The sequence below is a fragment of the Trichosporon asahii genome (genome assembly GCF_000293215.1).
Source record: "Trichosporon asahii var. asahii CBS 2479 unplaced genomic scaffold scaffold00038, whole genome shotgun sequence".
In the NCBI taxonomy this organism is placed as follows: domain Eukaryota; kingdom Fungi; phylum Basidiomycota; class Tremellomycetes; order Trichosporonales; family Trichosporonaceae; genus Trichosporon; species Trichosporon asahii.
The window spans coordinates 292,945-306,424 of NW_014040886.1; the positions used below are offsets into that span (position 1 = coordinate 292,945).

The 13,480-nt window shown below is 58.3% G+C and overlaps 5 protein-coding genes across 5 annotated transcripts; 2 read left to right on the plus strand and 3 right to left on the minus strand.

The window, feature by feature from the left end:
- Positions 1–8: 8 nt before the first annotated feature.
- A1Q1_00994 (vacuole protein) lies at positions 9–1,988 on the minus strand (the record flags this gene model as incomplete). Its single annotated transcript, XM_014325617.1, has 1 exon — positions 9–1,988. One exon carries the CDS (start codon positions 1,986–1,988, stop codon positions 9–11), a length of 1,980 nt encoding a protein of 659 aa, XP_014181092.1.
- Positions 1,989–3,914: 1,926 nt separating this feature from the next.
- On the minus strand, positions 3,915–5,066 carry A1Q1_00995 (uncharacterized protein; the record flags this gene model as incomplete). Its single annotated transcript, XM_014325618.1, has 4 exons — positions 3,915–4,002; positions 4,046–4,432; positions 4,766–4,794; positions 4,977–5,066. The coding sequence occupies 4 exons, from the start codon at positions 5,064–5,066 to the stop codon at positions 3,915–3,917; spliced, it is 594 nt and encodes a 197-aa protein (XP_014181093.1).
- A 1,378-nt stretch (positions 5,067–6,444) lies between these two features.
- A1Q1_00996 (uncharacterized protein) lies at positions 6,445–6,747 on the plus strand (the record flags this gene model as incomplete). Its single annotated transcript, XM_014325619.1, has 1 exon — positions 6,445–6,747. The coding sequence occupies one exon, from the start codon at positions 6,445–6,447 to the stop codon at positions 6,745–6,747; it is 303 nt and encodes a 100-aa protein (XP_014181094.1).
- A 335-nt stretch (positions 6,748–7,082) lies between these two features.
- Positions 7,083–8,143, plus strand: A1Q1_00997 (carbonic anhydrase 1; the record flags this gene model as incomplete). The annotated part of the gene is made up of 3 exons (XM_014325620.1): positions 7,083–7,214; positions 7,700–7,978; positions 8,063–8,143. 3 exons carry the CDS (start codon positions 7,083–7,085, stop codon positions 8,141–8,143), a joined length of 492 nt encoding a protein of 163 aa, XP_014181095.1.
- Positions 8,144–10,482: 2,339 nt separating this feature from the next.
- Positions 10,483–11,025, minus strand: A1Q1_00998 (uncharacterized protein; the record flags this gene model as incomplete). The annotated part of the gene is made up of 1 exon (XM_014325621.1): positions 10,483–11,025. The coding sequence occupies one exon, from the start codon at positions 11,023–11,025 to the stop codon at positions 10,483–10,485; it is 543 nt and encodes a 180-aa protein (XP_014181096.1).
- Positions 11,026–13,480: the final 2,455 nt, after the last annotated feature.

Sequence of the window (13,480 nt, forward strand, 5' to 3'; positions counted from 1 at the left end):
TCATACAACTACTTGTCCTCCTCCTCATCGTCCTCCATATCAGTGGGACTCGGTGTCCACCGTTTTGTCGTGCCATTCCACACCGAGGGATCCGTAAAGTCGAGCGTGGTTCCATTCACCTCGTACGCAATGCGTAAGAAGTGGTCGCCGTCGAGCTGATCCGTACCCTGAGCAATACTAAAGTTGAGGGCAGAGTAATTGCTCGCAATGAGAATATCGTCAAACACGACGCTGTAGGCGATATTGCCCTTGATGGCAGTCGTGTTAGGCTGCGTCCAGTCGATAAACTCATAGTTGCTCTCCTGCACGACGGTGTGGTTGACAAAGGTTGGAACCCAGGTACCCGCCGCCGCGTCGCCGCGGAGATCCGACTCGTGCTCGAGAATACTCGCCCATCCCCACCTACCGACGCCATCGAGGAAGAAGGCGAGGAGGAAGCCCTGACCCGCGATAGAGACGCGGTTGGGAAGGCTGAGTACGGGCAGCCCGAGCAGACTCAGCATGTAATGGTGCAATCTGAGATGGTATCCTCTTCCAATCGTGGCGAGGAGGATGAGAATAGGTACGAGCGGCAAATACCACGCGAGATAGTACCGGACGTGTCCGAGACGGCGGTACTGGAGCACCTGTATGCCGACGACAATGACGACAAGCACGACAATGATGATGAGCGCGATGACGGCGTCGGCAGACAGAGCGCCATACCCCAGCCTGCTGATGGGGATCTTGGCGAAGAGCGTGGAACTCTCGATTCCAATCCAGAACCCTAACCCTTGCCAAAAGGCCATTTCGAGGAAGAGCTTGGCGGCATAGAACCCATTCAGGCTGCGCGCAAAGCTCACGCGCCAGATCCAGTATCCGGTGATGAGCACGGGCAGGAGACGCTGGAGGACAAGGCTCCAGTCGGGCGGCTGGGCGGGTGGGTCGGAAATGAGCGTGGTTTGGAAGAAACCCAGGACGAGCAGCGTCGAGAAAAGCACGACGGGCGGCGGCGTGAAGAGCAGCGTGTAAATGAAGAGCATCACCGCGTTGAAGGCAGTGATGGGCCAGTGGTAGTCCATGCAGTTGTTGCGGGATCCTGTCGCACTGAGCCTGTATGCGCCGGGGTACTGTGGAGAGAAGGCAGTCGATGTGAGCCCGCTGCTCTCGTAGCCTGGGAAATCCGACGTTCCCTCAGGATACGGCAGGGGCGTGACGGAGACGCACCCGCCATAGCGCGGCGACACGAGGCCGGCATGCACGCCCGACGCGCAGATCCACGAATCGGCCCTATACACCCCATGGCCGCCAATGACGAGCGGGACGCCGTTCACGCTCGTGTTCCCGATCCAGCGCGGGTTGCCGAGCGGCGTCTCGTGACATCCCCCAGGGCAGCGATACGTCGCTTGCTCGAGGTACTCGGCACACTCCTGCCCGTTGAGGCCGCACACGTCTGGCGGCCAGCTGTCGAAGAGCGACGCCGTGCAGCTAATCACTTCGGGGCCGGGCAAGTAGTACTGCGCACGCAGGAAGAGGGCGTTGCCCAGTATCCACACGAGGAGGAAGGGGAGCCAGAACCACTGCAGCTTCCACCGCCTTGAGAAGCGGTACAGCAGGTGGTCGAGCGGGTGCTCCATTGAGCGGTGCCATGCCACGCCGGCTTTGCGCAGGATCCACGCCCACATCGCCTGCAGGTGCGACTTGGGGTGCGGCGCGTCTTTGCGCTCTGTCGGCCCCAGGGCGACGCTTAACAGCGAACTCGACCTAGAGTAGCCTGGAAAGCTGGCTAGGCGTTTCGTCCACCGGTCCACGAACTCGGGCGGGGCTTGTGATTCCTCATCGTACAGCAGTGTCGGCGGACCTCCTGCCATGGCATCAGGCGGCGTGCGCGTGCCGGACCCACCGGGAGTTGAGTCGGGGTACGCGGGCGAGTAGGGGCGGTGTGGTTGCCCCTTTGGCGCCAGCGTCGAGGACGGCGAAGACGGAGACGGCGGCTCGGGGTCGTTCATGGGAAGGAGGCGGTAGCCGCTGGTCGTGGGCGAGTCGTCGACGGGAATGGTGCAGCGCTGAGCGTACCGAGGCGCTCAGCTCGTGTCTGCGTTATCTGCGCTATCGGCGGGAGAGTTGCGAGCGGCGTCCAGTTATGCTTCTCTTGATACGGTGTCGTGCCCTTTGCGAGGGGGAGTGTCCTTTTGAAGCGTCCTCTCCTGTCTGTGCAGTGATGAGAGCGTGTGGTGATGTCCGGCGGCCGAAAAAATCAGGTCGTCTGACACAGGAATGTGCCTCGCTCTCGACCTCGTTTAGGTCCAGCGGTCCAGCTTCGACGAACGTTTCGACGACAACGACGAGAGATATGACGGGTACGAACGAGTGTGAGAGGATGTTGGAGTGGAGTGGTTGACAAGCGGTTAGCGGGGATGCATGGCTGCGGTGCCAGGGAGACCGGAGACCGGAGCCCGGGGCCCTTCAGTTCTCAGCTCGGTGGTTGTCCTGAAGTTGTGAGTTTTCGGCCAGTGGGCGCGCCGAGCTTTGGAGTATGCAATGCGTTCATGGGATCATGGGTTCCGGGTTCATTCAGGATATCGGCGACCAAGATGCGCTGGGCTGGGTGTAGCATGCAGAGGACGCAATGTCTTGGCTTGCGCTAGTTGGCCCATGGTCACTTCTTAGCCCGGCCGCGCTCGGTACGCTCGGCTCACCGGGCCGTTTTCTGGACCTCGGGGCGCACGGCGCACGGCGATCCCCACGTGTTCCACCAAGCCACCCCCTAAGGCGCTTGGGACCTACGTCTCCGTTAAGCAGTTACGGTATCACTCGCTTCCAAATCCCACGTCATAATTCTACGAAAAGTCGAGCCCTCGCACCAAACTCACCCTCACTTCGCACCCGATATGTCTTCCTCGTACAAAACTTCAGACGCGTCCTTGATTTTGTCTTCCTCCATCTCCTCTTCAAGACTTATGGGCAATATGATGACGTCTCGGTGACACACCCCGCTGCGTCCGCACGCTGCCCATCCCTACTAGTGAGTCATCCACCCTCAGTCCGCCCGACCAAGGATGAGCACTACAATCCAACTCCTAAGCGGCGCGAACCATCGGTTCCACCGCGACAGCGCCGGGTAGGACCGGTATCGCTTGCGGACCTATTACACATGACCTGAGATAATACTCTTGTGCTCTGCTACTTTGCGGAATGCGTAGCTGACAAAAACAGACCTTGAACACTGACCTTGTCGTAAACCTTCCTCTTGACGCTGGGCTCGCAGAAATCTACAATGAGTGAGTATCCGCAGAACTCTGTGCGCTATGAAGAACAACCATTACCATACTTTACCTCATGCGTAACCGGCCTTCGGGCCGCGATTGCCGAGACAATTTCAGCCTTGTCTGAGCGCACACTGTTCTTTGAGCTATCTTGCGTCGATACGAGCTAACGATCAGTCATTTTCCTCTCTCTCAACCTTTGTGTGACCGGAAGTCTTGGCGGTGGATGGCGAAGGGGCGGAATGCACAGTGGGAGTTGGAAGGGATGACGGATGATGAGAGCGTCGTGTGGCGTTATCAAAGAGTGAGTACAGCCCAGCAGCTCGCGGCTTCGCGCCGCTCGCTGAGAGGATGGTCTGGGATGAAAATTTCCGATGGGCGGACAGAACCCCAAGTCCCATGGCTTCGGCCTAAACGCCCCAGTGTACAAAAGTGGGCGGGGAGGCGGAGAAGGTGATTCATCGATTTCTGAGACCTCCACAAGTGTTGAGTGAGCTTTGGCTGACGAGTAGGTTACAGCTGTGAGTTACCCAGTCTTTGTTGTAGTCGATCGAAGTGTTTGTTGTAATGATGAAGTCTTTGCTTTTTGCTGCTGCCGTGCTGCCGTGCTGCCCTGATGACATGATTCTCCTGGACTGACTATGCTGCATATATGTCTATGGGTAGATTCTACTGGACGACAATGTCCTTGATCATGAGAACGTGCGGCGCGCCGTCCTCGTCAAACTCGCCGCCCTGCACCTCGTATCCGAGCTTGCTATAGAAGCCCTTAACGGGGATCTGTCGTCAGCTCTGCCTACACGGTCTCGGCCGTTCTCGAGTCGCTCCATCCAGTCTCGCGATGTTCATCTACTTCACAGTGTGGAGTGAGCAGGAGAGCGAGCGATCCGCTGACAAGGCGAGTAAGGAAGGAAGACAAGAGACTCACCTGTGAGTGGATCTTGACCGTAGCCACCTTCTTCCCATCCACTTCGTGGATGAGGTGCTGCACGTCCTCGCCGCCGGCCGCGACATGCGCCTCCAAAGCCTGGACTAGCGTCTTGCCGAGTCCATACTTCCTGTAGTCCTTCAGGACCGCCAGCCGCGTCAGCTTGCCCTTCTTCGGCACGAGGCGGACAGTGCCGACTGGCTTGTTCGTGGTATCGTCGAGGACGAGGAAGGACACGTGCGAGTTGGTGTTGTCGACGCTGGGCGTTAGTCATGCATGAGTGAAGCAGGGATGTGTGTGCTTGATCCGGCCTAAGCCTGCTTGAGACTGGGTCGGCGAAAAAGCATAACAATCAGGATTGGGAAGCGTCCTGGTCTTCCTCGAGGAGTAACCTCCACGGTGCCCGCGCCGTCAGCAAGCGCTCATCATCACATGGGATGCGGAGCAGCTCGTTGTCTTTATGTCTCAAAACAAGCAACCCCAGAGCCTTCTGAAGACGTCCGGAACATGTGAAGGTCTAGACCATCCTCGGGCGCAAGTTATCAGATGTCACGATGATATCGAGATCAGGCCCGAGCGATTAGCTACTCACTCATCGATCTCGACGTCGGCAGCGAATTTCTGTGTACGTCAGTCTCAGAATTTCAGTCATTATGTCAGCGTGGAGGAAGCCGGTCGGCCGACGCCCAGGAAGTTCCAGGTGTTCCATGTTCCAGACTGTCAGGCTTTCAGGCTGCTTGTGCGCTCGTGCGGGTGGCTTCTCCCTGGACCTGGACGTGGTGGGCTCTCGAGTCCGGACGTACCTGCTCATCGATGAAGACGGCGAAGCGGATGTCGCGCGACTGCTGGATCTCCTCGGGCGTGCGAGCCTCTTTTGTCGTGAAGCTGGGCATTGCTGTTTTATGAGTTTGTTGTCAGCAGGGAAGAGAAGTGGGATGATTTGGGTCAGTGGAGAGCCGTGGAGAGGGAAGGTGGAGGTCCGATCGAGTCGCGCTGCGCGCCGGGAAGTCCGGGCCGGACGCTTGCCCGCCTACCGGAATGCCAGCAGCTGCAACCGGACTGCAAGTCTTCACATTCTCTTGCAGCGCTTTAAAGCACGCGACAGACACGATGAGCAGATGCTCCTTTGAGCTTGCAGGGACGTCGAGTTGCGAAAGAGTCGTCGTCGGAGAGAGGGAAGGAACGGGCGTCTGCGCTGAATTGACGAGAGCCCGGGTTGGCCGGCGCAATCTTGCTTCCACCCTGTGTCCGACGATTCACTCCGGCTCGTTCCTACGCACCCCTACACTTCCCTACTTGCCCTCGCCCAATGTCTAACTCTTCTGATGCCCCCTCCAGCTTGACGGAAACTCGCGACTTTGGCTGGCATGACGACGCTCTTTGTTCACGCAGGAGTTGCGCAGGACTTTTTCGCGCCAAACTCGTGCCGGACTCGCGCCCCTCCCTGAAGCTCTCCTGGCCACATCCTTACAACTCTTCAACCGCGCTCAAGCGACTGGGGTCAAGATACGAACAGAGGAGAAGATGTCCCGTGCGGTGGTGGCGCTGACCTGGCGTTGCGAGCCTTAGCCTGTGAGCGACGACCGAGACGCCCAGCAGACGCCCAAAGACGCCCAAAGACGCCCAGAGACGCCCGTGGACGCCTCAAGCCAGTCAGACCCTGGGAAGTCGGAAGTGTTCGTTCTTGACGACCTTCGTGCTTCACGCTGTGTCGCTGTGTCGTCCGTCATGTCGTTGTCAGATACTCCGGCCAGCGAAACCGGACCTGACGCAGCCTTGCCGCGCCTGATTCCTGCCGCCTGAGTGGAGCCCGAGTGCATGCCTTGCCAGGTGTGGGTTGCGAGCCAGTCTCAGACATAGGAGGACACAGGAGGGCAACCGCAGGAGCAGAGCACAGAGCCCACACTCGAAGGCACCTAAGCCTTCCCCCTTCCTCCGGCCCTCAGCGCAAGCCCATCCAGCAGTTTCTTGCGAGTGCTCCGGCGACTCGTGTTCCTCGTCCCTCATCCCTTCCAACTCTCGCCTCTCGCTCCCTCCTTCCTCCTTCTCACTCGCACTCACCTCACTCACATCGACGCACACAACGCGCTCGCCGCTCACACTGACATCGCCGCTATAGACGACTCGCCGCTCAGCCTTGACCTTAGCAGCTCACCATCCGCCGCACGACCGCTATCGCCCCATTCCCCTTTCTCCCCATCGACACATCGCTCCACTTGATACCCACTCGACCACCGTCGACAACGAAGAAGTAGCACCATGCCGGCCACCATGCCTGTCATCCGCGCGGCGGAGCCTCGAATCACTCCTCGTGAAGGTTACAATCTCGCCTCGCCCCAGCACCCCTCAAGCCAGTACCCCGAGCTGGTTAGTGAACACACTCTCTTGCCGCCGGTACAGTCCTGTGTCGATAGAGGCACCTGCCAGACCGAGGACAACTCTGGAATGGACATCGTGACGGACACCAGATACCGCAGCGGGACGGCGGCAGCTCGTGAAACTCCGGCAGACCGCAGCCGCGAGGAACACCGTGCTGATAGCCTCGCACCTGGTGGCCCCCGCCGAAGCTGGTGATGAACGAAGATGGTAGCTGACATTCAGCGAGAGCTCATGGAGCGCAATGCGCGCTGGGCAAAGCGTGTTAACTCTGCCGACCCGACGTTCTTCCCTCGCCACTTCCCCGGCCAGCGACCCGAAATCCTGTGGATCGGATGTAAGTGCTAGCGTGGAGCTGGGCTCCTCAGAAGACTGCTTCAAGATGTCACACGAGCGTGACGTTCGTCGCTAGCGTTCTCTTGATCGAGACGGGCGGTGGGGTTGAACGTTCAAGGGCAAGGAGACGAAGAGTCCAGACCTGGAGGAAGGCACTGACGACAGGCTCTGACGCTCGTGTCCCGGAAACGACGATCATGGGCTCGACGCCCGGCGACATCTTCGTGCACCGCGGTATTGCCAACCTCTACACGCCCGGCGACGACAGCATGAACGCCGTGCTCATGATCGCCCTCATCAACTTCAAGGTCAAACACATCATCGTTGCGGTGAGTCACCAGCTTTCCAAGGGGGAAATCTAGAAGGCAATGGAGCAAAGCGAGAAACGAGAGCGACAAGGAGCGCACTTGTGCGATGTGCAAGCAGCTTCGAACTGGCGTTGCTGCTTTAGCGCGCGGATCGGGCGATCGATTGGGTCCTTAATTCATTGAGCTCGCACCTTTCATTCATTGAGAGGATCGGCGTTGTCTCAGCTGCGAGATCTTGTGCTTCGCCTTCGACAGCAGAACAATGGAGCCTGGACCTTCGAGATCCCCAGTGTTTCGACTGATGCCTACGGCCTTGTTGATCGGTCGAGATCTCCTGATAGCAGGCGCACCTGGGCATGAGTGCTCCGATCACGTCGGAGAGATCGATATGAGAGAGCGGACGCAAGTCCTGTCTCCAAAGCTCCCTGTCGCATGGCGAGCTGCCTTCCTTCTTGATACGCTGCCTCACCTTCAATCTTCTACGGAACATCTCGCTGACCTTCCAGGGCCACTCAAACTGTGTCGGATGCCAGACTGCGCTGCGCTCCTCGATGCTCCCGCCAGTGCCCGAGACGCAGGCGATCCAGCGATACCTGAAGCCCCTCACGCAGCTCGCGCGCGCGATGACGACCGAGGACGGCCCACCCTCGCTCGATCTGCTCGTGGAGGAGAATGTCGCGCAGCAGGTCCGCAACCTCCTTGCGTCGCAGGTTGTCCAGGACGACTGGAAGCGCAGGGGGCAGTATGGCGTCACGGTGCACGGGTGGGTGTACCAGCTTGAGAATGTGAGTATCCGTTTGCTGAGGGAGGCGTAGCGGGCTTTACGCGCGAAGAGCTGTGTTGTTTCTTCACTCAGAGCTGACACGCAGGGCACGATCCGCGACCTCGGTATCTCGCAGGGCCCGCCCGACTCGAAACCGGGCAAGAAGATCCTGCCCAAGTTGTTCTAACCGCGTGCCCCTGTCTCGACATCGACCACGCTGTATCTCGCCTGATCGCTTGAGCAAACAAATCTGTGTTCCTGTGCCTCTCTCCGTCCTCCATCGGCATACTCATACCCCTGTTCCTCTCGGTCCTCATCTCGCTCTCATCTCTATCATACATCATACATTCTCGTCCGTCCTGCGACCCCCAGCTTACCTGCCCCCATCTCCCATCTCCCGCACGGCCCCGCACTACTATAAAATTGGAGCACCACCGTACCCACCCGGCCCATCAGACGTAGTTCCAATTGTCACATATGTAATACGATACTATCCCATGTCCAGTTGCGCCTCACTTCATGTGTGCGATAGACTTTCTCTAAGCCAGACTCACCATGCAAACAGACACGTTCACTCACCACCAACCTGTTACCCAAGCATCGCGCAGGAACCGCCACGAACATCGGCAAATCCCACCAGCACGCAATTGAGATCTGGCAATATCGCCTCCCTCAGCGATCGAAAGGACCCAAGGAACATGTTCGCGATGTGATTCCGGTCGATTCCGGGGTTGATTCCAAAGCACGCCCAGCAGTGATTCCAGGTGTAATCAACAATGATTCCAGTCGTAATTGAGAACCGTGCCGTTATCATCTCGAAGAGGTCCTTTGGACTAGCGCATTGCGCACCTAGGTCTCCCACCGGCTGGTAGGCGGCCGATCCAAGAGGGGACCGAGGTCCGCGCCCGGAGACCGAAGGATCAAGACCCGAATTCAACACAACACCGAAGGAAGCGAGGGTCAAGCCGCCCGTTTCAATAGAGACAATGAGAATGAAAGAGGCGGCGATGGAGACCCAAAGCCGCGGAGACCGAGAGTATGACGCGGCAACGCGGAAAGGGTTGGGCCAACGGGCTTGGCGAGACCGTTCGGGGGTGACTTGGCTCCGAGAGTGCCGTCCAAAGCGATCCGGGAGTGATCCGACATCGCGTTCCGAAGGTACGCCGAGGAACGACGAGGAACAAGCAGGGACGACGAGGGACGAAAGAATGCGAGGCGATGCATCGCGGGGACCTGGTGGAACCCGGGAGAAGACTTCGAGTCAATGGGAGGTCAATGGGGACCGGTGTCGGGGTGGTTTTGGGTCAGGTCCGCGTCGGTACCGATGTCGGAGGATGCGGGGAGTATGTTCGGGTTTCGGAAGCTGATACCTGGATGCGAGTGTGAGCTGGAGCGTGAGCGTGGGCGTGACGAGAAGCGGTGCTAATCACAATTGAGGTTGGGCCGGGATCGAGTGAGGCAGTTGGGTTAGAATCGCGGCCGCATGGCGAAGAATGCGATGCGCGCATCAGGAGAACGGAAGCGGAGTCATTCAGGTGCCATTGTGGCAAGGTCCTGAGTTCGAGCAAAGACTCACAGAGGAGGTCTCCGGAGTCACACCAAGATCCGAGAGTGTCAGTGTGGGTGAGGGAAGAAGATACAGAGGAAGGGAGAGAAAACAACAGTGCAATCGGAGTGAACGGAGGGAAAGGAGAGTCCGGAACCCAATCTGGCCGGCGCCGAAGCGAGCCGGTTGCAAATCGGTCACAAGATAGATCAAGCTGTGACCACAATCGAGGCATGTCACAGTATGTTCAGTCTGTGAGAGCAGAGCAGGGGAAGGATGAGCGATCAAAGAGGGTACGAAAGGGATGATGATAGTCCGAAACCCAATCTGATTATCGGTGCCGGTAGCGAGGGCATGCCTGTCGCTACCGCTTGTAAGATGGCACGACGATCAGCGCACGCGGTATGCGGGTGGGATTTAGCTTGACGAGCTCTTGGAGTGGGACCACTGTGGTGTGCGCTTGCCTTTTTCATGTAGTGTGGCGATTGCTGCGGGTTCGAGGCAGCTGTCAGGTCTCTACCAGTTTGGTAGAGGCATCCAAGATGGGCCAATGCAGAGACTGTAGAGACCAATCCCAGCACAGAGCGAGTGTGAAATGTAGTGATACCAACGGTGTCATCAAGGTCGAGCTTCGAGCCTGAGGGGCGGCGGCTAAAGCATGGTATTTATGGCGAGGAGGACAGCGGCAGCGGCCGACGGTGACCATCTCGGCCTGCAGGCCAGCACCGTTGAGCTGTGCGGAGCGAAAGCCGAGTCAGACAATCAGATGGAGGAGGTTCGTCAGCTCTATGACACCCGTGCCCAAGATTCAGCCGCTTCAGTGAAAGATGAAGAAAGGGCAGGCCTGGAATGTGCTCGTTATCGTGTCAGTTCAGAGGTTATGAGCGATGAATCCAGTGAGTGCAGGTCGCTATATCTCACGACAGCGCATAGTGGTTGGACAACCGCAATTCAACGTCAGCTGGAAGAGGCTCCACGTCTCAACCATGGCCTAGCGTACCAGAGTCTCGGAAGCCTGTAGCTAAGAGATGCGAATACGTCCCTCCGAGCGCGGCGTCATCTCCCGCGCCGACATTCACCATGTGGAGGCCACCTACCCATTGCTTGCCCATTGCGCACTTGCCGCAAGTCCAGATCTCCAAGGCGGAAGTCCGATCTCCATACAGTAGGCGGCTCAGATGCAGCACAGTGAATAGTGTGCCTGCCCACCCTCCTGGCGTCCACATGTGGTCCGTTACGCGGGAAAGACCCTCGATCCTGAACTCCGACGGATCCACAATCTTCGCCGATACAAGCCCAGCGCCCCAGGATCTCCTCGCCCACTGGTTTGTACTGGTGTGGGGAACTTTCGTGCTGGTGTGGGGAAGGCGATGTCGATTACAGATGATATTGAGCGCAGCGAGTTCGAGCATGCCTTGGTGCAGCTCTGAGGCTGTTGGTCCACCGCTCACACCCCAGCTTCGGTCGAAGCGATGGCTGTCGGCTTCTGCGCAGACCTCGTAACACACCAGAACTCCCTCCATCAGGCAGGTGGGCATCTTGTTAACGCCGGGAGCCACTCCCCTTCGGACCCAGAAAAGGGTGCTTCTAATGAAGAAAGACATCGGTCGTTTCGAGCCTCGACTTTGTCAGACAGGCTACTCCCGATGGCAGAAAGGCACCGGCCCCTCAGACAGTGGGAAGCCCCCGAGAGTGCGGAGTCACTTCACGCTGCGGAGCTGCGGAGTCTGGTGTCATCAATGACTGAGAGAGGAATGAGTTGATTAACCCAGGCGACGGTGAACGTCGCAAACCTTGGCCGGCTGGGCTTGGCGCCGAATCGATGGTCGACCTGATGCCCATTTGACCCAATCACCGCTAGCATATCGCTCCGTGGGAAGACGAGGGAACAGACTGAGGGCAGCAGTTGTGACACTACGCCTTCGAAGCAGACCTGCACTGCCGAGTCGCGAGCTCACCTCGAGAACGTTCCGCCCTATCCTCCAGTAACACGACTTGACTTCTGCAGCGAGGGGCGCCGCTTTGTGTGTCTCGGGTAGGCAAGTAAGCATGAAAAGGTTGACACTTGGCGCTGAATACTGTTACCCCAAACTGGGGTTCGAGGGTCATGCACGGTGGTGAACTGGTAGGATTTCAAGAATCCAGGCTCACGGTACACTAAGTTCCTCAGCTCGCCCATGTGTTCAAGCGCCACTGATTCGGGGTCGAGGGCCGTTCCTTCGATTCACGTCCTTCACCTTCCGTTCATCCGCGAGACATGCCCTCGATTTGTGTCGTGAATGTGAACGATCACTGGAGTCAGATCTGTTGGCAGTCTCCCTGCTGCAGGTAGCGCATGGTGCACAAAGGACGTCGCCAGGCATTCCCCGAAGGAAGGGCCCGATACGAGGCACTGACGTGCTGCCACTCCCATTCTTGGGGACCACGCCTTCGGTGCACCGAGCTGCGGGGCGCAGCCAGCGGATGGTGAAGCCGCGACCTCCCTCCCTACAGCAGGGTTGTCACCTTAAGGTGAGAAGGAGCATTCATCAGACGGTCAGCTGTTCAGCTTACAAACTAAATCTGCAGGCATCCGAAAAGGATCGAGTCGAGGAGTTACGTACACCAAAGATAAGCTTTACTGCGTCTTCTAGGTGACTGACCCTGCGCGGTGCGAAGATTGCCCTTAGTACGGCGCGGAAGGTCTCATGCACAGACCACGGGCGGTATGCCGTTGTTGATGCGCGGAGACACTCAGGAGGGCGCGCCGAGCAAAGGGGAGGATCGTCTCAGAGACGTCGAAATCTGCCTCGAAACGAGGCGACGATGAAAGGTTTAAAGGATGAAAATCCAGGTGTGCGACCGCCACTTCGGACACCCCTCTCGGCCGCAGTCTTGGCCGCCTTTCTATGTCAAGCGTTCAGTTTTGGGTCGCGGACCTGCCCAGTCTAGAAACCTCGGCGTCGGGAGCAACTCGCTGTGCAGAGGAAGGCACTGCGGCAGCACTTGATTGACCGCAGTCGATCGAAACGCTGCACGGTCACCGCAGCTGCTGCTACTCCGACGGCCTTTGTCGAACGGGTGCTCCGACCACAACCCCATGGTTGCGTGGAAGCTGCATGGTCAGATACTACAGTGTAACAAGTGCCAGCGGACGCGCAACGTCGGCAACTGACATGGTACCGATCTTGTTCCACTTCTGCATAGCGGTTCCTGGAGTGCGGCGCCGGTTCGCTGGCGCAGGAACGTTCGGTGCCTTTCCTCTGGTACAGGTTATCCGCGAGAAAGATTGTAATGAGCACGATCGTTGGCGCGCTAGTGCCACGAACTTCTGTAAAGGAAAGGTACTCGCGGGGGTTCATGATGGGCATTCGGCGTAACTACTTTCGGCACCCTCTTCTCTCCCCCACTCTACAGGAAAGATTAATCCAGCATTACTCGCCTGTGCGGCGTCCCCTCGCCGCTCTCTGCCCGCCGCTCGCCGAGTGCCCCGCACAAAGGGACTCGGGCCCCTGATTGCCATGTACATTAGTCCAGCCGGCATGCACCGGCACCCGGAATTGGAGCCCTAGCGAGACTGAGTCCCTACTGTTCTCGAAGCCGGAAGCGAGCTCGTGATCGAAATTAGGTGTCTTTCAGCACCATGCGGGGGGACGATCCTTGAGTGCAGTGGACTTACGAGGAGTCCATGTCGAGCGTCCAATGTAAGCCGTCCAAATCATCAGATCGGCCCGGTTATGTGTAAGCGGGTCAGGGAAGTAGGTGCTCTACATTTGACAGGGTATTGACAGGACCAGCGGGACCGAGCAGTTGAGGACGCGCATAGGACATGACCTGCATGTCGACTGTCGTGAGCACCAAGGAGGACTTCGTGCTCACGTTGACGGCTGCTGTTCTGGACGTTCACGACTCCGCTTTCGACGCTCTTGCGTTTGCTTAACTCTGCTTCGCTACTGGTACTCAATCAGAACGTGACCCACGGTCAGGCCAGCGGCAGGA